General features: G+C 37.3%; 2 protein-coding genes across 2 annotated transcripts; both read left to right on the top strand.

Moving 5' to 3' along the window:
- Positions 1 to 3,297: 3,297 nt before the first annotated feature.
- Positions 3,298 to 17,419, top strand: vat1l (vesicle amine transport 1-like). Its single transcript, XM_044203138.1, has 9 exons — positions 3,298 to 3,589; positions 4,227 to 4,356; positions 4,536 to 4,751; positions 5,179 to 5,321; positions 7,111 to 7,214; positions 9,356 to 9,411; positions 9,583 to 9,777; positions 14,833 to 14,916; positions 15,302 to 17,419. Exons 1-9 carry the CDS (start codon positions 3,369 to 3,371, stop codon positions 15,398 to 15,400), a joined length of 1,248 nt encoding a protein of 415 aa, XP_044059073.1. The 5' UTR covers positions 3,298 to 3,368; the 3' UTR covers positions 15,401 to 17,419.
- Positions 17,420 to 18,426: 1,007 nt separating this feature from the next.
- On the top strand, positions 18,427 to 20,973 carry clec3a (C-type lectin domain family 3, member A). Its single transcript, XM_044193512.1, has 3 exons — positions 18,427 to 19,206; positions 19,301 to 19,387; positions 20,230 to 20,973. The coding sequence occupies exons 1-3, from the start codon at positions 19,095 to 19,097 to the stop codon at positions 20,625 to 20,627; spliced, it is 597 nt and encodes a 198-aa protein (XP_044049447.1). The 5' UTR covers positions 18,427 to 19,094; the 3' UTR covers positions 20,628 to 20,973.
- The last annotated feature ends 394 nt before the right edge of the window (positions 20,974 to 21,367 follow it).

The raw sequence follows: 21,367 nt of genomic DNA, 5'->3' as shown, positions 1-21,367 counted from the left end.
CACTTACTTACTTGATTGACTATGGACGCTTGTGATTAAAAACCATTTTACAATCAAGTTTACAAACAAAATGCACATTGTAATACTAAAATCAATTACTACATCTAGTTAAATTATTCTTGGTACGTAAGAACCATGAGATACTTGGCCTCAATTTTATTGGTTATTCAATTATAAATGTATAAAAGTTGTATTAAATATGAATACTGAAAATAGAAACATTGTGCTGCTGTTGGAGATCAGGGAAAATTTTGCAATCTTTGGGGAAAAAAACAAAACAAGTTAACACTTGCAAACTAAGAGCCTCAACAATAATTACTTTTCCCACCTCCTCTTAAAGCAATGGAACAAACAGTTGAGCAATATTAAAGTTGTTGACCAAAGACGAAGCCTCAAAGAAACTTCAACTAGGCCTAAGTGTTCTGAGCATTAAAGCTTGACTAATATATTGGACAGGCTGATGTATCAGCTGACATATTATTGGTATCTGCACATATGTTGGCTGATAAATAACAAGAAACTGCAGTATATAAATGCCAAAGATATGTTTGAACTAATATAGAAACTGTGTCACCATACTTTGTCCAACAGAGACCACTGACAAGTTTACTTTTCAGCAGCTCAGTATATGATGGTCATAATTCTTTACGAACTAAATTTAAACAAGGATTCTTGTATAAATGTATAGATATGAATATATATAAGTATTGTTTTAAAAAAATCTAGTTTGGTTCAGGCTCTACTGACCATGGATAAGGTGATGGGACTTTTGAAGCCTCCAGTGTGACAAAACCACTACATCAAAAAGTCTAAACTCACTAATCAATATTTTATATTAACAAATAAAATGGCTGTATAATGTGAAAGTATTTGGTGGCAGAGATAAACCCAAGAAGCCATAAGTTATCACCCAAATCTGCACTGCTATCTTTTTTTAGCCCCTTTTAGCTCCTTGGTTTGATTTTACGTTTTTTTTTCACTTGCAAATTTCAGTGGCAGATTTACTGAATGGTTACTCTCTTGGCTCTCTCCAGCAGCAGCAGGTAGCTGTTTTCAGAAAAAATAAAGTTAAATCCACTGTATGCTGCTCAGCATATTAGACATAATAAGCTGCACCACAGCTTTCATCCGTCAGGGTTTTTTTCAATTCATTAAAGCATCAATAAGTAAGCTAACCGCTACCTGCCAAGCACCTTTGACAGGACATGGCAGAAACTTGGAGGGGAGGGAATAGGGTGTAGGACGCTTAACCTATATTTCCAAGCGCACCTGAAGGCACCACACTTGTTGAAGGATTTTGGTTGCATCATGGATGCATGCGTTGCATTATCAGACAGTTATATAGATACCCAGTTAGCTGATGATACAGCACTATTTCTAAGAGATAAACGTCAGATTATATCCCCAATAGACCAGTTTTCGGCTGCATCAGGTTTAAAACTCAATTAATCTAAATGTGAAATTTTATATTTGTATCAGACTGAGGAAAAAACTTTATGTAATATACCTGTTTAGAAATGTGTTAAATATCTAGGTATTCATGCCAGCAAGTACTTCTTGGAGCGCCAACAGCTTAACTTCTCCTCCTGAAAAAGACTAAAACAATATTGAACTTATGGCTTCAAAGAGATCTATCAATCTTAGGAAGGGTTCTTTTGTCTAAAGCTGAAGGAGTCTCAAGATTTGTCTACCCAGACCTTTCCCTCAATGTTCAGGACTCAAAGTGTAAAGACATAAATAACATATTTACGAACTTTGTGTGGAAAAATAAGCACCGTCATCTAAAGAAAGCAGTGTTTCTGGATCCAAAGCTGAGGGAGGATTTGAATTATTGGACTAGGACCAATGGACCTGAATAATACCTTTAACGTAAAATGGATAAAATAATGTTAAAAGCACTTAACTCATTGTGGTGTTTCCTTCCACATAACATATTTAAAGAAGCAGGAGGCCTTCATTTTTTATTGATGTGTAATTACCAAGTTACTGGTAAAACTATCCAAATTCTATCAACAAGCTCTTATGGCATGGAAACTGTGTTATTCACATAACTTTTCTCCACACAAGTCTATCAAATGAAACAATGAATGTATTACTAAAAGGAACAAGTCACTTTATTTACAAAATTGGGTTGACAGAAACATCATCTTCTTAAAGGACTTATTTGATTCTAATGGTCAACCACTTAACTATGTTTATATTTTTTAAAGAGAAAGCATTTCTTATCAATATGTAATCAATACCTTGTAATCAACTGTAATCAATTCCATACCAAATATATGTACTCTTTATATAAATGGTACTGATATAATGAGCAACAGAAGCACCAACAAACATATTAGAAAATGTCTCTACAATACTAAAAAAAAATAAAACCACGTGGAAAACCTTTTTGGAAATCTCATTTTACAGACATTAACTGGCACAAGGCATGGCTTATTTCTTTTAGATTCTGCATCACTAACAAAATTAGAGAAATACATCTGAAAATATTACACAGAATATATCCAACAAACATGTATATTTCAAGATTTCCAGATGCTGCTGACAAATGTATGTATAACTCATCTGTTCTATGGTTGCCCAGATTGTATTACATTTTGGAAAGATTTTGAGAATTATATATTGTGCAAAATGACACATGCAATTATCATTGAAGGGAAATATAGCATCACTTATTTTGAATGTAATAATAACAAATTATGCACTATTGTTAACTTTTTATTAGGGAAATGTCATATTCATAAAGCTGTTAAAGCTTTTATTCAGCTCCATCTTTTAAGTTGTTTCTAACTGAAACTGAATGTTGTTTTGAGTCTCTTCAATATGTAACAAATAAGAAATGCATGTCTATAATTAAAATTCACTCAGAGATATTTGTCTGGAGAAGTCTGTCACCAAAATGAATCTTAATTTCCTTTTTTGTATTATATCCCTTTCTGATGTAGCAATTATTTCTTTCTCTTTTTTTTGTTAAATGAACTGATATGACTGATTGTTTGTACACTGTTATAACTAAATCAATAAAAAATAACAAGATGAATTTAAAAAAGACTTTAACATAGATAAAGTTTTGTACACACTTCACCAGCAGATGGTGCAATTCATACTTTAGCCCGCTGTAAGCAAAGGCAATGAATTATATTATAGATTCTTGAAATGGCAAACTTTAGTTGAATTAATCAGCATCTCTGTGACTTGAATGGGAAAAAATTTGATTATTTAGAACTTAAATTCCGCATGATTGAATAAAACTGTTCAGGCTCCACTGTGGATAAGCATCCACACAGCGCCGGTCTGTGCACAGGCTGCACACATCACTCTGAACCCAGAGGCGGAGCGGAGAGGCAGAGCAGCAGGTCTCCGACATGGCTAACGTTACAGAAGGAACAGATATGACAGAGGAAACCGAGTACATGATAGACAAAAATGTGGGGAAAGAAACAGAAAACGTGGAATCGTCCGGCGATGCCAAAGAAATGCGAGCTGTGATACTGGCAGGTTTTGGAGGTCTTAACAAACTCAGGGTAACCAAGAAGACAATGCCCGAGCTTCAGGATGGTGAAGTCATGATCCGCGTGAAAGCATGGTGAATATGAAAATATCAGTGATACATTTTATATGTACTTATGGATTGTCATGTGCTCTGGCCTCCACGCTTGCATGCCCACGCTACACAGTATTTCTGACAAGTATGAACGCTGAACAACACATCTTATTGGAAAATTTCGCAGTCATGAAGCCACAGGTCTTTTCTAGGGCAGCAGGTTGGCTGGCTGGCTGGAGCTCATTCATACCAAGAAAAATGCAGAGCAAACTGTAGTCAGACAAGCCAGCATTTTTCAGGCAGATATAGTCATTTTCAATCACAATTTCTGTTTGATAATAACTGCATTTACAAGGTATTGATTAGCTCCTTATTGCAGAAGATTGCAGCTGAGCCAATGCCAAGTGTTGGCAAACTCAGAGTAAAGAAAATGTTGTTTAATAGAGAATGCCTAATGAATCTGGCCTTGTATTGGGGTATAGCCAGTGACTCACTGCTGATAATAATGAAATAAATAATTCTGTGCAATCCCTAAATCTCTTAACAGCTCATACTAAATATTTGTCTTATTGATTTAATAGCTGTCAGTGCTTAGAGACAGTTCAGGTGCATTTCAAATATTGAATCAAAGAGATTTAATGTCAGAAAACATTAAGGTCCTATTTATTCTTTGTCGCAGTGGCTTGAATTTCCTGGATCTGATGGTACGTCAGGGGACTATTGATAATCCTCCAAAACCTCCTCTTGTCCCTGGGTTTGAATGCTGTGGAATAGTAGAGTCAGTGGGTGAAAACACAACGGGATTTGAGGTTAGTGAAATTAAGAATTATAACTCTGTACCGCTGTGATGTATGAGACGTGCAATAAGCCTAATAATGAGATTCATTGTTGATGAATAATCTACTAATAACTTCCTCCTTAGTGCCACATGCTTTGTTCCACATTAGCACCTGCTTGTACTCCAGCTACTCTAACATGTTTCTTTCAGATAGGCGACAGAGTTATGGCTTTTGTGAATTACAATGCCTGGGCAGAAGTTGTTTGCACACCAGTGGATTTTGTCTACAAGATGCCAGATGAAATGACTTTTGCTGAGGCTGCTGCATTCTCCCTGAACTTTGTGGCTGCCTATATGATGCTCTTTGAGGTTGCCAATCTGCGAGAGGGGATGTCAGTGTTGGTTCACTCAGCAGGAGGTGGTGTAGTAAGTGCATTTCTTATATGACTATTGCACAGCCACAAAACCAATCCCACCCTGTTATTGCTTATTAACTGTTGTTTATGTCTTATTGCAAAATGAAAATATATTGTCGACTTTGAATTATTTCTTACTAAAACTTCTTGAACAAGTTTTGGAATGACGAAAAAAAAAGGCTCAATTATTCGAAAACCAGTTAACATTGTTGTTATGACTATAAAGTTAACCACGTAATCAAAAGCATTATACAAATAGGAATTCTATTTAAGATAATTAATACACTGTAGATATTCTACACTACATCTCATTTTCTATGAATGTTTATTTTTTCATGGTGTGTATACTGTTGCCTTTGTGTGATCTTGGTATATTTAGAGTTAAACCCAATGTTCTCAGGCACTGATAAATTGTTGCAACTGTTTGTTATTTTCAGGGCCAAGCTGTGGCTCAGCTGTGCTCCACTGTACCTAATGTCACTGTGTTTGGGATCGCTTCATGTTTCAAACACGCAGCCATCAGAGACTCGGTGACTTACCTCTTTGACAGAAACGTTGATTATATGCAAGAAGTCAAAAAGTAAGCATGGAAAGTTTGTCTGTATTATGGTTGATTTGAGGCTGAAGAGTCTCATGGTGTTTTTTCGCAAAATTAATTTGATAATGTTAAAAATGTACATTGAATTTCACGGCATCATCGGGCAGGTTCACTGTAGGAGGTTTTACATGTAAACTAATGTCATTAACGTGGACCTCGCTGTGCTTAGAGGACTGTGCGAGGATGCAGATGTTACCTGTTGCCTTATTTGGTCCTGTGTGGTCGTGGTTCCCGTGGCAACGCACAGCTCATCTCAGAGAGCAGCAGCATTGTGTGGGGCGGAGGCCTGCGCCGGCAATGTAGAACAACTGAGCCAATTAGGGCTGAGCATTGATACCCTACACGTTCCATTCACAACACAGCACGCTGTTAGCCAGTTTGCACTACAAAGAAAACACCTTGGAGCAAACACTGCCTGAGATTTGATGTAATATGACACAGGTTTACTGCAATTATGCTGTGAAGTTTTAATCCTTTTTTGAAGATGTTGTGAAGCTTTTGATTACTTAGAGAACTCCACCACCATTCTGCCTCCTCTGCTTCAGAGAGCTTTAGTTGTCATTTACTATCATTTGTGGTTATACTCTGGAGTCATGTAACCAGGACACATACAAACATGAAACATGCTGTATGACTATATTTTTCAGATTATAATACATAGGGATTTCATTATTTTTTTCATGAGCACTGATTGCTTCATGCTTTCTGACTACACATCAGCAGTGGTTGTGGATTAATATGCCTTTCATCTTGCTGGCCCACACATTTTTCTCAGGATCAAGAGCAAAGTACAATTAAATTAGTCTTTTTACAAAAGGCAAAAACCATGGGAATCACAAGACCACCAAGCAGTTTAGCCAAGCAGGTGTCCAGGCCCACAAAGCAGAAAGTAAGGAATTATGGTCACCTTGATAATAACATGCCTTTCATTCTTTCATATCCGTGCCTTTAATGAGTCAAATTTTTGGTCCAATTGATTCTGTGTGTGATAACATTAAATTTTTTTGTATCCTGATATAAAGGATGTTACTGATGAGGAGTAATGTGGGCATTGCAAAACATCAATAAGTTCTTTATAGGAAAACTGTAGGCAGAGTCAAAAGAAAGCATGTGGGTTGTATACTGCAACTTTTTCTCTGAGTAATACTCCAGAGAATCAATGCTCATATCTTATGAATCCATGATTAAACAAAACCTGAAGCTGCTCCAGAGTCTGACTCACAGGCTGATTATATGTTTTACATTTAGTTTCATAAACAAGGTAATACGGCCATATCACTGTAACTGTATAAAGTTGGCCTCTGATTCTACTTTGTCTCAACTGCTCAAAAAAATGTTTTGTAGATGAACTCTTCACAGCATGTTCAGTGGAGCTGAAACGATTAGTCGATTAACTGATTAGTGGATAGACAGAAAATTAATCTGCAACTATTTTAGGGCTGCAACTAATTTTCATTATTGATTAATCTGCTGATTATTGTCAGAAAATAGTGAAAAATACCAATCACAATTTCCTAAAGCCCAAGGTGACGTCTTCAAATTGCTTGTTTTGTCCAACCAACAGTCCACAACCCAAAGCTATTCAGTTTATTATTATATAATGCAAAGACAAGCTGCAAATTCTCACATTTGAGAATCTGGAACTAATAAATGTTTTTTGATGTTCTCTTATCAAAATAATAATAAATGTTCAGACTATACTCCTGCATGTATATTAGTTTATATCCTTTTTTCAGTGGACTTCAACTTTACTTTGTACTTGATGTTTTAGGATTTCTCCAGAGGGTGTAGACATTGTGTTGGACTGCCTGTGTGGGGAGAACACAGGGAAAGGCTTGACTCTGCTGAAGCCTTTGGGAACCTACATCCTCTATGGTGGGAACAATACTTATGCTTTTTCTGTGTGTTAATGTAACCATTACCTTTCCATTTAGTACTTTCAAAGTGGATATAACTAAGTTTACAGTGTATTAGTAGAATTTTAGTCGATTTGCTTCAACTTTGAGTTAATATTAGCAATTAAAAGAATAGTTCAGCATTTTGGGAAATACGCTTATGTGCTTTCGTGCCAAGGGTTAAATGGGAAGATCGATACCACTCTCATATCCGTCCATTAAATATGAAGCTTAAGCCAAGAGACAGCTTAACATAAAGACTGGAAACAGGGGGGAAAAGCTAGTTTGGCAACAACAAGACTTCAGGAAGTCACTGCTCCTGGCCAAGAAATAGTCTGGCACATAATCGTCTGTAAAATGGCAAATTGACATTTATACACTTTGGTTTTTGTGCGGATTACAGTTTTTCTCAATTGCTAAGACACATTTCTTGAAAGCTGCTCTCCTTGTCTCTAAACTGTGAACACAAAACACAATTTTCAAGCTACATTCACAAAACCTCAGACTCTGCAAAACCAAACTTTCACCTCAAAACAGTTCAATCTGTGCTCAAAACTGAACTATGTTGTTAAATCGTGCCCAGAGTCAATCAAAATTAAAAACACTACTGAACAGCCACTAAACACTACATAGAAAAATAGAAAACACAATGCTCAGGACATGAAGCTGGAGAAATAAATGTTTATTGTTCACTGTAGGCTAAATGCATGTTGCAAAACACAAAAAGACCTGTGCATTTAGCACTTGTACAAAAAGACAAAACAGAAATCTTATGCGTTTGCCACTGGTGTACAGTAAGCCCATGTAAAAATAAAGTACAAAAATATACATGGAATACTAGGCCTACAAACAGTTAGACCAACCCTCCATTACAATACTACAGTATATTGGTACAGTGATGTACTGAAACATATTTACTTATAGTATACTGTGGTACAGTATATAGCATGTCATACAGTAATTGCTGTCAACATTTACATACTGTACTATAATGTCAAAAAAAGGTAATTACCTGTTCTCTTCTCTAAATCTTCGGATTATGGTGGACACAGTGAATCTACTGATGTTTGGTTGTACCCTTTGTCCAGCCTCCCTCATGCTCATACCATGGACAAAAACATGGTCAATCACAGTAGCTCTGATTTCATCAGATATTACTGTTCTTGGTCTTCGCTGACCACCTCGACCTCCTCTCACACAAACTCTTCCTCTCAGATTTCTATCCATTGTAGGGCCTCACAAACCAGTGCTCTCTGAACTGGCTTACTTTATATGTTCCCTCACATCATTAGCCACAAGTGTGATCAATTTTGAGTTGTTGTGTTCAAGTGGTGACATCTGTGCTTTAATTTTGTTTGACTTTTGTCACCTGTGCTCACCTTTATGCAGCACGGGTGCATCACAATGAAAATGTGTTGGCAAGTTGTGTCTAAACAGGTGAAAAGTGCTTATGGTTTTGCCAAAAGAGTGATTGATTCAATCAGTGGGTTCAGGCAACTGAGTAATTGGGTCAGACAATAGGGTTTAGTGTTTTAGCAATTGAGAAAAACTGTAAACAAACAAGATATAAAGTGGTGATTTGTGTGCTTTAGAGGTGCCTGTAGGCAAAAAGTACCTTTGGACAGAGCTAGGCTCGCTGTTTCCCCCTATTTCCAGTCTTTATACTAAGCTAAACTAACCGTCTCCTGGCTGTAGCTTCAGTTTTAACAAAGAGAAAGTGAATAAGCGTATTTCCCATAATATTGAACTATTCCTTTAAAGACGAGTCTTGCAATCTTTTTTTTTTAGCTGGACTGGGTATGAAATGGTGAGGCTCACTTGAATAAAACATACTCCATAGCTTGCAAATGAAATGTATTGTCCTTCACAGCTACCATTTTTATCTGATCTCTCTTAATTACTTTAGTTCCTGTCAAGCCTCATGAATCCAGTAATAGCATTAGAGGGAGATTAATTCTTAGTTTTAGTTATACTGAATATGTGCAAAGCCATGCTTGCACAGATCTAAGAGTCTAAAGGTGCCAACTGTTCCTCCCCCCACCTCACCCTTCATACTTAGTGGCTGCCTATTATTGACCAATCATTTCTGTCCAGCCTTACAGCAATCCTTTTTTTTTTCAGGCGCGTCAAACATGGTAACTGGGGAAACAAAGAGTTTCTTCAGCTTTGCAAAATCTGTGAGTCAGAGATGCAGTTTGAAGGAAACAGTAACCTGTTACTACCCAATAAACATTTCATGGCAAATGAAACACACACACACACACACACACACACACACACACACACACACACACAAATGAGTCACTCGGGATGAACATGTCTCTCTGTGTTTTGTGTTTTTTTTCCAGTGGTGGCAGGTGGAGAAGGTAAACCCTATTAAACTATATGAGGAGAACAAAGTTATAGCAGGATTCTCGCTGCTCAACCTCCTCTTCAAGCACGGGAAATGTAGTCTTGTGAAATCAGTGATGGACAAACTCTTGTGTCTCTATGACCAAAAGAAGATCAAGCCGGTAGTGGACTCCCTATGGGCGCTGGAGGAGGTAAGAGTCTGGGGTGATCAGAGGGAGTAAGACAATGAGGTCAATGAGGATCAAATTAAAAATGAACTGATCACAGTGGCAACATAAACAGGGATGCCATGGAAAGATTTAAGAGAAGATTTTGTGCAAACATCTAAGACAGCATATAAGCTGTTGTTTGTCACTGCTGCTTTCTGTGGGACATTGTCAGCTGTTCTTGGACAGTCTTTCACAGATGGTGGGTAGGTTGCATCTTCCTGTTCCACAATTATTTCACACCCACACAAACCCCAACAGGCCACACGTCAGTCACTTAACTCACGATTTCTACAAACTCTTCAACCTTCTATTTACATTATTGGCTTTGGATCAGCTTTCGGCCATTGTAGAGAACACAGTGAACATATTTCATTCAATGCTAGTGGTTACCCATATAGTAGCGTCGTTATATATAATATAATATATTGAATGTAAAATGGAGTTAAACACTGTCTTGCTGCGTGGGGTGGTGGGGTCGGTCCCCTGGTCCCATGTGGCAATTACGTAAATGCTCTGTAGATTATAATTGAAACTCTAAACGGCAACTACAGAAAGCGTTTTCAGTCAGATTGCCTCCTTGTCAACAACAGCCACTTTTCACATAGACAACAACAAGTAGTAGTGCAATGTGCACTTGCTTATGTCTTGAGCCTGGCCAGGACACAAATAATGTATCTGTTGCAGTCCTCAGTATCTTAAAATCTACTGGGACGTTTGAACATACCGATAGTTGTGGTCTGTCTGAGAGTGTCAGATGAGTGTCTCATTAGTCCTGGTATCTCAGAGACCGACAGGGCTAAAATGTCTCAGACAGATAAGTAGACAACCTCTCACCTTTTGAAAATTTACCAATTTGCTTCTTGATTTCCTCTTTTTTACACAACCCTTTTGTGGGCCTTAGCTCTTCACATCCCGTGTGGCACCTTTGCCTAATGGAAAACTCTAATTCTCAACCTGCAGGGTCTACAGTAGACAGGTGTTTTCACTTATTTGCCTCATAGGACCATTTCTGACTGAGGACAGTGTGGGCTAGGGCTGTCACTTTTTTAAAAAGTCAAGTTCAAACAAATTTGAACTAACATGTTATTTGTGGTGGTGTCATATAACTGCACTAAGTGTCTTTATGAAGGCAGTCAGATGAAGTTGTACAGTTGACGTTGCTCCACTCGTTTCTGGTGCCTCCTTTGCCTCTTGGGTGGCAAGCTAGCAGGTGAGCCCTAAGATTTGTTGTCGTTGTTAGACAGTTGCTTTTTACATAGTCAGCAAAAAGCCTTAGTTGGTAATTTTGCCATCTACAATGTAGAACCCAAAATATTTTGCTTCGGTGTTGTGATTATACAATCAGCACGGCTTTGCTTGCTAGTGTCCTCCATTTTTATTTATTAGCTTAGTTGACTGATAGCTCCTTTGCTGGACCACAAGGCAAACTACTGCACTTACAAACTGTAAATTATGAATTTGAACAGGTCATTACAGTTCGAATTTTCCTACGTTCTATGAAAATTAGAAATTTGAATAAAACGTGACAGCCCTCGTGTGGCCATGTACAGACTGTGCTTGATTGATTACTTTTATTGCACCTGAGGTGGGAGAGGCTACACCTCTCTTATTCTTATTGGTTTATGAAGTTTGGTGACATCATGTAATTCTGACATAGCTCTGCCCAACTTCAACCAAAGCAGAAGTCTAATTAGCAGGAATAAGTGAAAACACCTGTGTGGATGTGCAGGGCATCTAAACTGGTCATGTTTGCACCCAACACTAAATATCTAGTCATTGTACATGAAATAAATATTAGACCTTTTTTACATCAGACATTTTGACTGTCATAGCAGGAAAAGCACAGGTGAAAAAAAGTGTCCCAGTAAGCCATGCCAGTGAACCAGCATGCACAATACCAGGACCTTGGAACTAGCTCACCTAAATGGAATGCGGCCGTTTTTAATGTTATCAATTACACCTGTGCTTTTTCCTGCTTTGACAATGTTGAATGCCTGCTGTGAAAAAGGTATATTGAAGGTTTATCTTTGGCAGCAGGCAATACTTCCATAACTTTTAGGAGCCACAACCGTAGAGTCAAAAGGGTAAAAGCCACTTTCTGTTGTACTGAGGTTTTATCTCCTTTTCCAGTAGCTCTGCATGACTTACAGTACCATTACAACTTAAGTTATAGCATTTTCCTCAGCATAAAGTTTAACCAGAAAGTGATTTGCCTAATTGTCCCCATCAGAATGCGTCTAACTAACACATCATCTGTCTTTACAAGTAAAATGTTTGGAATTTGTTTCACACCTGAAAATGCTCCAAGAATTCAAATAAAATGTAAGGCAATGCAGGTAGTACATCACAAGAAGCTGATTACAAGTTATCCTGAACTTTGTATCTACGGTCAGAGACAGAATATGTTGATGAAATGATTGCTGTCTTCAGATTTTCATTTCTCATGGGAAACTCCCCCTGTACTGTTGTCATTAAAACTTTGGCAGATTGCTCAGGCCATTCACTGGAGCCATTGCCCGTGAAGAATCTCATTAGAGAGGAGGATGGTGTGGGATGTAGTGTCGGGGGAACAGCCTGCCTCATTTGTTGATATGCCTGGAAGGAGAATTCAGAGGGCGTTAGTTTCATGTTGACCATGGCAGCCTTTTTTTCTGGAATGAAAAGTTGGAAAGTGTGCGTGACTGAAACAGAATAATGGGGGGGTTGTGGGGCCACCGGCAGATTTAGTTAGGAAAAAGTTAATCTGTCTCTTTCACCTGGGAGTCCCATGGTAAATGCTATTTAGGATACTAATAAAAATAAACAATAAAAATAAAAGTGAACCTACATACAGTGATTGTTTAAAAGTACCAGGGAAGTCCCATATTCCCTCTCTTATGCGAACTTGCTACCTAACAGCAAAATGTTGGACAAATTTCTGACCTATTTTTGCTCTTGGCTTGACTTCCGCTATTTTTTTTTTGTTGTTTTTTTTTTTACAAATGAATGCTTGTGACACAATGGCTGCCAGACAAAGAGGCACATTCATTTGTATCTTTGTGTGGACTGTAATGAGAAAGCAAGATATGGTATCCTGAGTAATCTTTTGTGATGTCTGAATTTTTCTCTACACAACTGAGTCAGACAAGCTTTAATGAGTAGCATTCGTGTTTCATTGTTTACAGTTTTGATCGTCTAGGTATGTTGGTGGACGTAGAGATTGTCTTTGGAAAATGACAAAATGTTGCAGTATAACCAAAATCACAATTAAAATAGTTTGTAAAGTCTGATAGCTTTCATCAAACTTTTCTTTTATTATCCTCTTGCAAACTAGAACAAGGAAATAAATGCAAAAACATGCCCTTGAGTCATTGTTAGATGTTTTGTGCCTCATCACTTCATAATTCCAGACTTGCCATGTTGGTAAACATGAGGGTCATATGTAACCCTGTTACACAATATGAAATTATTTCTGGGTTTTAAGATATGCAATATCCGAACAGTTAACTCACATTGCCATTTGGAGATGCTAACATGAGCAGTTGCCAAAGGTAGTTTTGAAGCCCCAGTCAGTGTACAGCACATTATTGCCCCAACCATCGCATCATGATATAGTATTCACGATTTTCAGGTAAATGCAAACCATGTAGAGTCCGTTTCGACTCTACCATGAGGTGATCTTTGGGGTGTTCGGGTGCTCTACATCGATGGCAGATTGGAGCTTTGAAGCTGTTTTGTGTCGAGTTGAGAGAAAATCATGAAAATGATTACACTGGCCTCGCTTCTCCCTTTCCCACCACCACCCTGCGCGTAGCAATCAGACTGCAGTTGATTGACAATATGGACCAAAGCTCTGACTTTCTTAAACTGACTATTAACTGGTCCAATCACACAGCCTTAAAAGATTCTGACATATTATCTTACTCAGTTATGTTCACCTAGCAGAAGCACTGGGATGAGGTTTGTTGAATTTGAACAAAATGTCAGCTAATAAAATATATTGTGGACAAGTGCCTCCACAGACTCCCTGAAGGCATAAGGCGACCTTCATTTTGAGCATAGACTGATTAAAAGCCCTGCCTACACTCTTTTTTTGTGTTAAAATGTTTGCAGTGTCTCTAGGTGTTAAGCACTACTGTCCTATACCATTATAACAGACTTAATGAGTCAGTCATGGTTCAGTCTGTAATATGGTCCAGAGTTTAAAGTTTATTTTTGAAAAGAAAACATAATTTCTGCTTTACTATGTAAAAAATGCAAAACGTTTTATTTAGGTTATTCTGAATTTGTTTTTTTTCTGCCTTCATGGACAATGAAAAGTCTCACTGCCTAAATCTGATCTAAAAAGGGAGTCTGGTAATTAGGAGTTGGAAGTTGGGAGGAGAAGAGTAAGCCCAACACTGTTAGAAATAAATGTGTCTAGTTGGCAGAGGTTTGTGTCTTATGTAACATTTAAGTATTCAATAAATAGTCCTTACTACAAATAGTTTCAAGTTATTTCATTCTTCATTCATACTCACATAAATGAAACAAAAATAAACATCTACAAGAGGATATAATGTCTTTTCAGAGGTGAGGACTGAGGAAGAAAGTGAATATTAAAATTATTTGTTTGTGTGGGATGTGACTCACAATTGTATGATAATATATGTTGTCCTCCAGGAAGCTGCAGAAACGTAATAATTTATTACGTTATTTATTACATAATTTATTTGTTATGAGAGCCCTCTCTTCCCTGCCAGTCTAAAGCTGGTTCATAATTTCCTATGCAAAATACAGCCTATATGCTTGTAAACTGTTAAATGTAACTTTGGTTCACTGGACACTCTGTGTTTTTCTATAAAACAATCTGGATTACACTTAGATGTAGTGCCAGCCTAATACAGTTTCATAACAAGAACTTTTAGAACTTCTCTGACTTTTGGTTGGTTTATTAAAATTGCTCAACCAAAATGATATAATGAAAATGAAAATGTAAATGAAATAATTAATTAAAATTGTTGCTTGTCAACAATTCAGCTTGTTGTTAGTAAGTTCATTGTTGTGTTTTATTCTCAGGTAAAAGAGGCCATGCAGAGAATTCATGACAGAGGCAACATAGGAAAACTCATTCTGGATGTCGAGAAGACTCCCACCCCTCTGGTAACAACAACATTGTAAATGTGTGTTTTCCTAGTTAATTGTGGGAATGAAGTTATCAGAAAGCATACATCAGTAGAAAGGGCTGTTAGCAGGGCCATTGGGCCCCATTTCTCAATAAGGATTGAGCTGAAAGTTAAAAGTTTTTTAAGTGCAATTCTACAAAGATTTCCTCCTGTTTTATAGCAGTTGTTTCCATGGTGATCTCAACATCAAACCTAGAAAAGGTGTTAGGTGTATAGACTTGCTCATAATGAAAGTATAGACCCTGCATACAGCTGCCCTCTATCAGAGGGTACATTTACAGTACCACTGTACCACTTGTTGTCTCTGTTTTTCCGGATGGTTTTTCACAGTTTATGATAGCTGAATAATATTTTACCACTAGATGGCCAGCGACAGCACAGAGACCAGCGAAGCAGGAGAGGAAGAAGAGGAGCCCGAGGGAGACAACGACAGCAAGGAGCGAATGCCTTTCATCCATTAAACCCAACAAACCCCACTACATAGACTGGAGACATTCACCACAGAGGAACACAACCACACACAAGTGTTGTGCAGTACGTGCGTATGTATGTATGTATGTATGCATTGTGCTGTATGCATGTGTGCATGAATGTATGCATGTACAGAATATGTTTGTGCTTCTTGTCTGTTACCTATTGTTTGTCAGTTGATTGGTCAAGCAAAATTTTTTGGTAAATGAAGACTAACAACATGTTTATCGCCCAGGCAACAAGTGCAAGTGCCATTCTCAAAATAGTATTATTATATTCTTTACTGTATTATGAAGTGATGTTATGCTAGCCAATGATAGTGAATAGGTTTGTGTTCATTTTACAGTTAATTGCATCTGCCAACAGTTTACTGAATTTGCCACAGAGTGAATTAGCATTTAAACCTGCTCACTTGCTATTATCACTTTAAGATTAGTACCCTTAAACACAGATTTAGTAAAACACATAAGTGTCATATCATGTCTGTCCTCAGTGATGACAGTTGCTTGCTTCTGATGCTTCTGACCAAGGGAGTGAATCACTTTCTCATGTTACAATAGTAATGCGTAAGCCGGTAGAGGTAGACAAGTCTGTGTTTGCATGATATTTTATTCTTGGGTGCCAACGGTGTAATATTATGGGATCAACAGTGCCTTTGAGCTACAAACAAGTGTTTGATACTTAAAATGCTTTCCTCGTGTAAAGTTCGCATTGAACAAACACAAAAGGTATTTTTAACTGGAATATGAAAACGTATGCATAAACTACTAAAGATTCTCCCTCGTCTGATCGTATAATTTGTAGTAAGGTGAATCTACGGTGCCACCAGAGCTCTGTTTATGTAGTAAGGTACTGGATTGATTCAAAACTTTTCCTAAAATACATAACAATATACGACACCGTACAGGTCTCAAAAATGTGACCGCTTTGTAAACACTGGAGTAAAACAGAATATATATGTAAATACAAGAGAATGTGAGATAAATCAATAAATTCTGGATTTTCTTAGGGAGGATCATGAAGTGATCAGTCAGACTGCAGTCCAAGGTTCGTGGAGTCTCTGCTTTGCTTGTCTGACCAAAGTTGTTTACTTGCTGGTGCCTCACAACAAAAGTGCCATAAGACTCCAACATAAATTATTTTTACAACTAGCTGGTGTATAAAGGCAGGGTGATTTAGGTTTGAGCTACACTGTGTATTACTTTATTTAATTCCCTCTGCTTTACTCCACATCTGCGAGTTGTTGATGAAATGCAAGTAGAAGAACAGCTGAGTGGGAATGTTTGCCATGTACACTCACACTCACCTATTACAGATGACTGATCTGTTTTTATTTATAGTTTATCAAAGTAAAAACAAACTGCATTGTATTTCGTTCTCACTATTTCTTTGTCCAGGCTTATTTAGTGTGTTTTATATCAGCTAGTCATCTGAATTATTTATTACCTTACTTGAATTATTAAAATGAAACTAGAGTATACATCAAAAGTATTTTCTCAACTATAAAAACAATAAAACAAGTCAGTGTTTTGTAATCATGCCATTTTAAGAAATTCTAAATGTTTCAACTTAGTAACAACAAAACTAAGAGGAGTAAATGCTGCATTCTTTGAAGCTGAATGATGAACAGTGGAAAGACGGGGTTAATAGGTGTACTAAAGTGAGTAGAGTTAGAAATTGATTTCTAGACTTGGAAATAAGGATAATGATGTGTAGACACTTTGGAAAGACATCTCAGTTTTGATGCTTTCAATGTCATGTCTGCTTGTGTGTGTGTGAGAGAGAGAGAGAGAAAGAGAGCATGTTTTTGAGTGTGTGTATTCATATTGCCTTGTACAAAAAGAAAACGCGTCTAAGAAAGAAGTGTAAAGAAATGTTTAGCATTGTAGTGTGTTCACAAAATTCCTTCTAAACTATGATTTACCTGTGCTCGTTTTTTTTGTCACGTTTTGTTGTGTACTTTCTTTGAGTACAGCTTTGTTTACTTGAATAAATGTATCTGCAAAGTATTGCGTGATTGTGTTTTTGTCTTATTTCACGTGAGATTTACACGTTTTCTAAAATATATTATTTGAATATGTATTTATGTTGAGCTTAAGGAATCAATGAGGAATAATGACTTTTACCTGGACACAAATCCTAAGTCAACTTCATGAGAAGTTCCTCATGTTTCAGTGTACATTACATTTCAAAATTTGGAATATAGTACTAGTATACTGCACATTCTGCATGATCCCTCAGTTTGGCACCAGATGGCAACAAAGTAGGGAATTTTCAAATTCAAGAGATATTTAGTTCAGTTCATGTACTGTTGGCAGAACTGCTGCAAACTGTTTTATTTGAAGATCTATGTATGTGTTCATCATTAATTATGAATTAAACCAGAACTACTGATCCTCTGTACAGTAGCTGTCTGCCTCATCCTCAACTCAGGGTTAGTTTTGGGTTTATGTCTGAGAGAAGTGTTAGCATTAGAATAGCATACAAGGATTTGCTAATGCAGCTTTTTTTTGCATACTAAATGAACATAGAACTTGGACTCAATATTGTTCAATGAGTCTAAACTAAATAGATGATTCATACAGTACCATTTCACATCCATTTAGAACTACTGTATATAACAGTAAACACAAAAGAATAAGTTTATTTTCAAGATACAATTTCTATAACTTGCTGGAAAACAACATGTTTAGTCATCATCTTGGCATACCAGTAGGTGTATATATTGCAACCAATAAAACTATCACATAGTTTTTCATTAACAACCAGGTTTGGTTAGAATACATTATTCTAGAGAATATTTCACTTGGGCAGGGGGTGTATTATTTATGACATTCTTAAATGAAAGACAATACTTAGAAATGTACCATTTGAAGATTGTAAAATGGGGAAAAGTACTTGAGCTGGCTTTGAGAGCCCATATGCCCAATGTTTTTCTTAATTAGCTCCCCCCTCCCATCTTTATACAACATCTCACGCTAAAAATAACCAGAGCTGGGAGCTGGACTTCCTATGGTCTAATAGAAGCTTTATTTTTAAAGATTATACAGCTGGAAGTCTGTGTGATTGAAAAGACATCAGTGTAGATTTCCAAACTTAAGTTGCAGCAACATGTGCTCGGTTACTTGTTTTCATGTACTGAAAGTTGTAAATCAAAGCCTTATTAGTTTAGATTAATACCATTTAGTGTACATGAATCCTATATTTCACTGTGTCAGGAGGTATCATTTGACAGTTCACACATGTTGGCACTTTTTTCTGAGTTGACACCAAGGTGCAACATTATTTTTCACTTGTCAAAAAAAGTGACTTAGCATGTCCAATACTGACATGGAACTGGGGATGGGATGAAGAACACTCTATAATAGTGAAGCAGTCAATGAATTTCCAGTTTGTTTGTGAAGTGAAAGGGAATACTGCTTAGCGCGCCTTGTCCCAAGTAAATATTTATCAAAAGCCAGACACAAGAAAGTCATTATTTGCCACTCCACCCTTATACCTCTCTCACCGCCTCCTGATGTTTGGACAAAAACAAACAGAGTTGGAGCCAATGCAGGGAGAGTACCCAGAAAGGCATACAGAGGGCCAGTATATATTGAGCTGCCTGCAGTGTTTTTGGTTCCTTTCACTGCTGTACAAGGTGTGCCACTGTGTCCTGTCCTGTAGGACCCACTGGCCTCAGACATGGCACGTCTGGCCCTCCCTGTCTTCCTCGTTCTTTGCTTCTCCTTGCTTCACTTCAGCTCCGGCCGTCCATCTCGCACCAAGAAGGCCGTGTCACCTCGTCAGTCCGGAGGTAACTATACACAATGCACGCAGTTCATAAATAACATGTTTGCTACCAATGTTCATCTGACCTGTTTGTGTCTTGCCTCTTCGCTGAGTTGCAGCTGCAGAGGAAGATGATGTGAAGTCCCAGCTTGAGAGGTTGTGGCAGGAGGTGAATTCACTGAAAGAGATGCAGGCGTTGCAGACAGGTACTGATCTCACTGAATAAAGGAAGGTTAAAGAGAGAGGAGATGACTGTAAATGAATAGATTAGATAGATAAGCATTACTGGAGTCTTTAGTTTGTTTGTTTAAGAAAATAAGTAAATAAGAGATGAACCATGGAAATGGTTGGTTAATAATATTTTTGTGATTTTAAGATGTATTGTAAATATGCTATGGTGCTTTCTCTCAGTGTTACTTGTTCATTTAGGCCACTGAGCTGTTATGCAAGAGTGTGGACATTGCTGAGAGATCATTGGTAACTTCATAACTAGATTTTGAACTTATTAGTGTGCTGAGTCACCAGCAGAGGGCAGCAGCACGCATATCATCCATTAAATTGTAAAGTTAAAGGTTTAATTGCACAAGTGGAAGAATGTAAGCAACACAATTTATAGGGAATGTAAAAACATCTAAATCTCTATCTTATTTTCTATATCTCTAGCATAACTCTATAATTTTAGAATAAAATGTTTTTCCCTTTTGTTTCTCTTTTTTATAAGACTTAGTTGATCATGTAAAAATACTATAAATGTATTAATATTATTTATTGTTTTATAATGCCCCATTTTTCTTTTCTTAGATAATTTATTAGTCACTATTCAGACTGTTAACTCTCTATACAATAAGTTAGAGAGTAAGTAAGTTAACTGGAGAAAAAAGGGGGATTCAAAATATAAAGTATTAAAAAAAGAGTATTTTTGCATAATGTCCATCATAATTATTTTTCTATTACTGAGGAAACTAAACCTTGTAATTGTTTTGAACACTTTAAATACCATATAGTTACATTACAATTCACTCATGAAGAAAGTGCTGTGTGTTTTCAGTCTGTCTCCGTGGCATCAAAGCTCACAGGAAGTGTTATCTTACAATTGAGGAACCCAAACATTACCATGAAGCAAACGAAGACTGTATTGCACAAGGAGGAACTCTTGCAACACCGCGAGACATGATGGAAAACAATGAACTGAGGGACTATGCAAAGAGGAGTTCCCCAGGATCCAAGGACTTCTGGATCGGCGTGGCAGACATTGTGAAAGAAGGCCAGTATGTTGATGTCAACAGCCTGCCAGTCAGCTACCTTAACTGGGACCGCTCCAAGAAGCAGCCCACAGGCACGAAGAGGGAGAGCTGTGTTGCTCTTTCAGTGGTTGCACAAGGAAAGTGGTACGATGAGGTGTGTCGCAGCCTCAAAAAGTACATCTGTGAATATGTCATTCCCTAAAAGGAGACAGAGTGGTTGTTGACAACTTGATCATCATTTGTGTGGGTCATTAATTAAAACTGTGCAAAAATGTGTTGTCAAATCTGTGCTAATTCATGATGGAAACATGACTTGTTATTGACCATGAATTATGACATTTATTAAATGTGTCTCTATGGATATTAATTAGGTTACTAATTAGCTTTAATACACACAGTAGTGACTGTAATCAATAGATAATCAGCTGAAATGATGTGATTTCCCTTTGATAACAGATATCAGGCAACTTCATGTTCCCTTTTTGCAAAGTCCCAAAGCCTGAACAGCACAAGAAGTAAGAAATTCTGGAAATAAACAAAAATTTGAACTTTTGTTACACCTATTTAATTTTGTACATACACTAAGTTGTATTAAGTTTGCTCATTTCATCAGCATCAATGTAGTTTACACTGACACAGTTGTATTCCCCAGTTTACGACTGAACTGCTGACCACTGAACAGCCCGATTTAAGTAAATGTGGTGAAGGGTAGCATGGAAGTAATAGGAAGTGTTTTTAATTCCCTTGCCTGTTGGTTGTTCCCAGGAGCCTCACAATGAAACTAAACTAATAGAGCCCAAAGAAAAAGTTTTAAATTTAATTTCGGCAGTAATGTACATGGGAGTTGGAGAAGAAAGATCATATCAGTGTATCCATATGCAACAGAAATTTAACTGTGAGCGACTTATTGGTATCTTTGGTACCTGTTAATAGATGAAAAGC

The sequence above is a fragment of the Siniperca chuatsi genome, linkage group LG1 (genome assembly GCF_020085105.1).
Source record: "Siniperca chuatsi isolate FFG_IHB_CAS linkage group LG1, ASM2008510v1, whole genome shotgun sequence".
Lineage (NCBI taxonomy): Eukaryota > Metazoa > Chordata > Actinopteri > Centrarchiformes > Sinipercidae > Siniperca > Siniperca chuatsi.
Note: the sequence above shows the minus strand (reverse complement) of the source record. Positions and strands in the feature narration are given on the sequence as shown.

What these genes read in the sequence shown, in the direction of transcription:
- vat1l (XM_044203138.1), top strand. Translation starts at nt 3,369, where the DNA reads ATGGCTAACGTTACAGAAGGAACAGATATGACAGAGGAAACCGAGTAC. An exon ending in GGGAACCTACATCCTCTATG is followed by an intron (nt 7,215 to 9,355) that starts GTGGGAACAATA and finishes TTTTTTTTTCAG; the next exon opens with GCGCGTCAAACATGGTAACT. An exon ending in CCCTATGGGCGCTGGAGGAG is followed by an intron (nt 9,778 to 14,832) that starts GTAAGAGTCTGG and finishes TTTTATTCTCAG; the next exon opens with GTAAAAGAGGCCATGCAGAG.
- clec3a (XM_044193512.1), top strand. Translation starts at nt 19,095, where the DNA reads ATGGCACGTCTGGCCCTCCCTGTCTTCCTCGTTCTTTGCTTCTCCTTG. An exon ending in GTCACCTCGTCAGTCCGGAG is followed by an intron (nt 19,207 to 19,300) that starts GTAACTATACAC and finishes GCTGAGTTGCAG; the next exon opens with CTGCAGAGGAAGATGATGTG. An exon ending in GATGCAGGCGTTGCAGACAG is followed by an intron (nt 19,388 to 20,229) that starts GTACTGATCTCA and finishes GTGTGTTTTCAG; the next exon opens with TCTGTCTCCGTGGCATCAAA.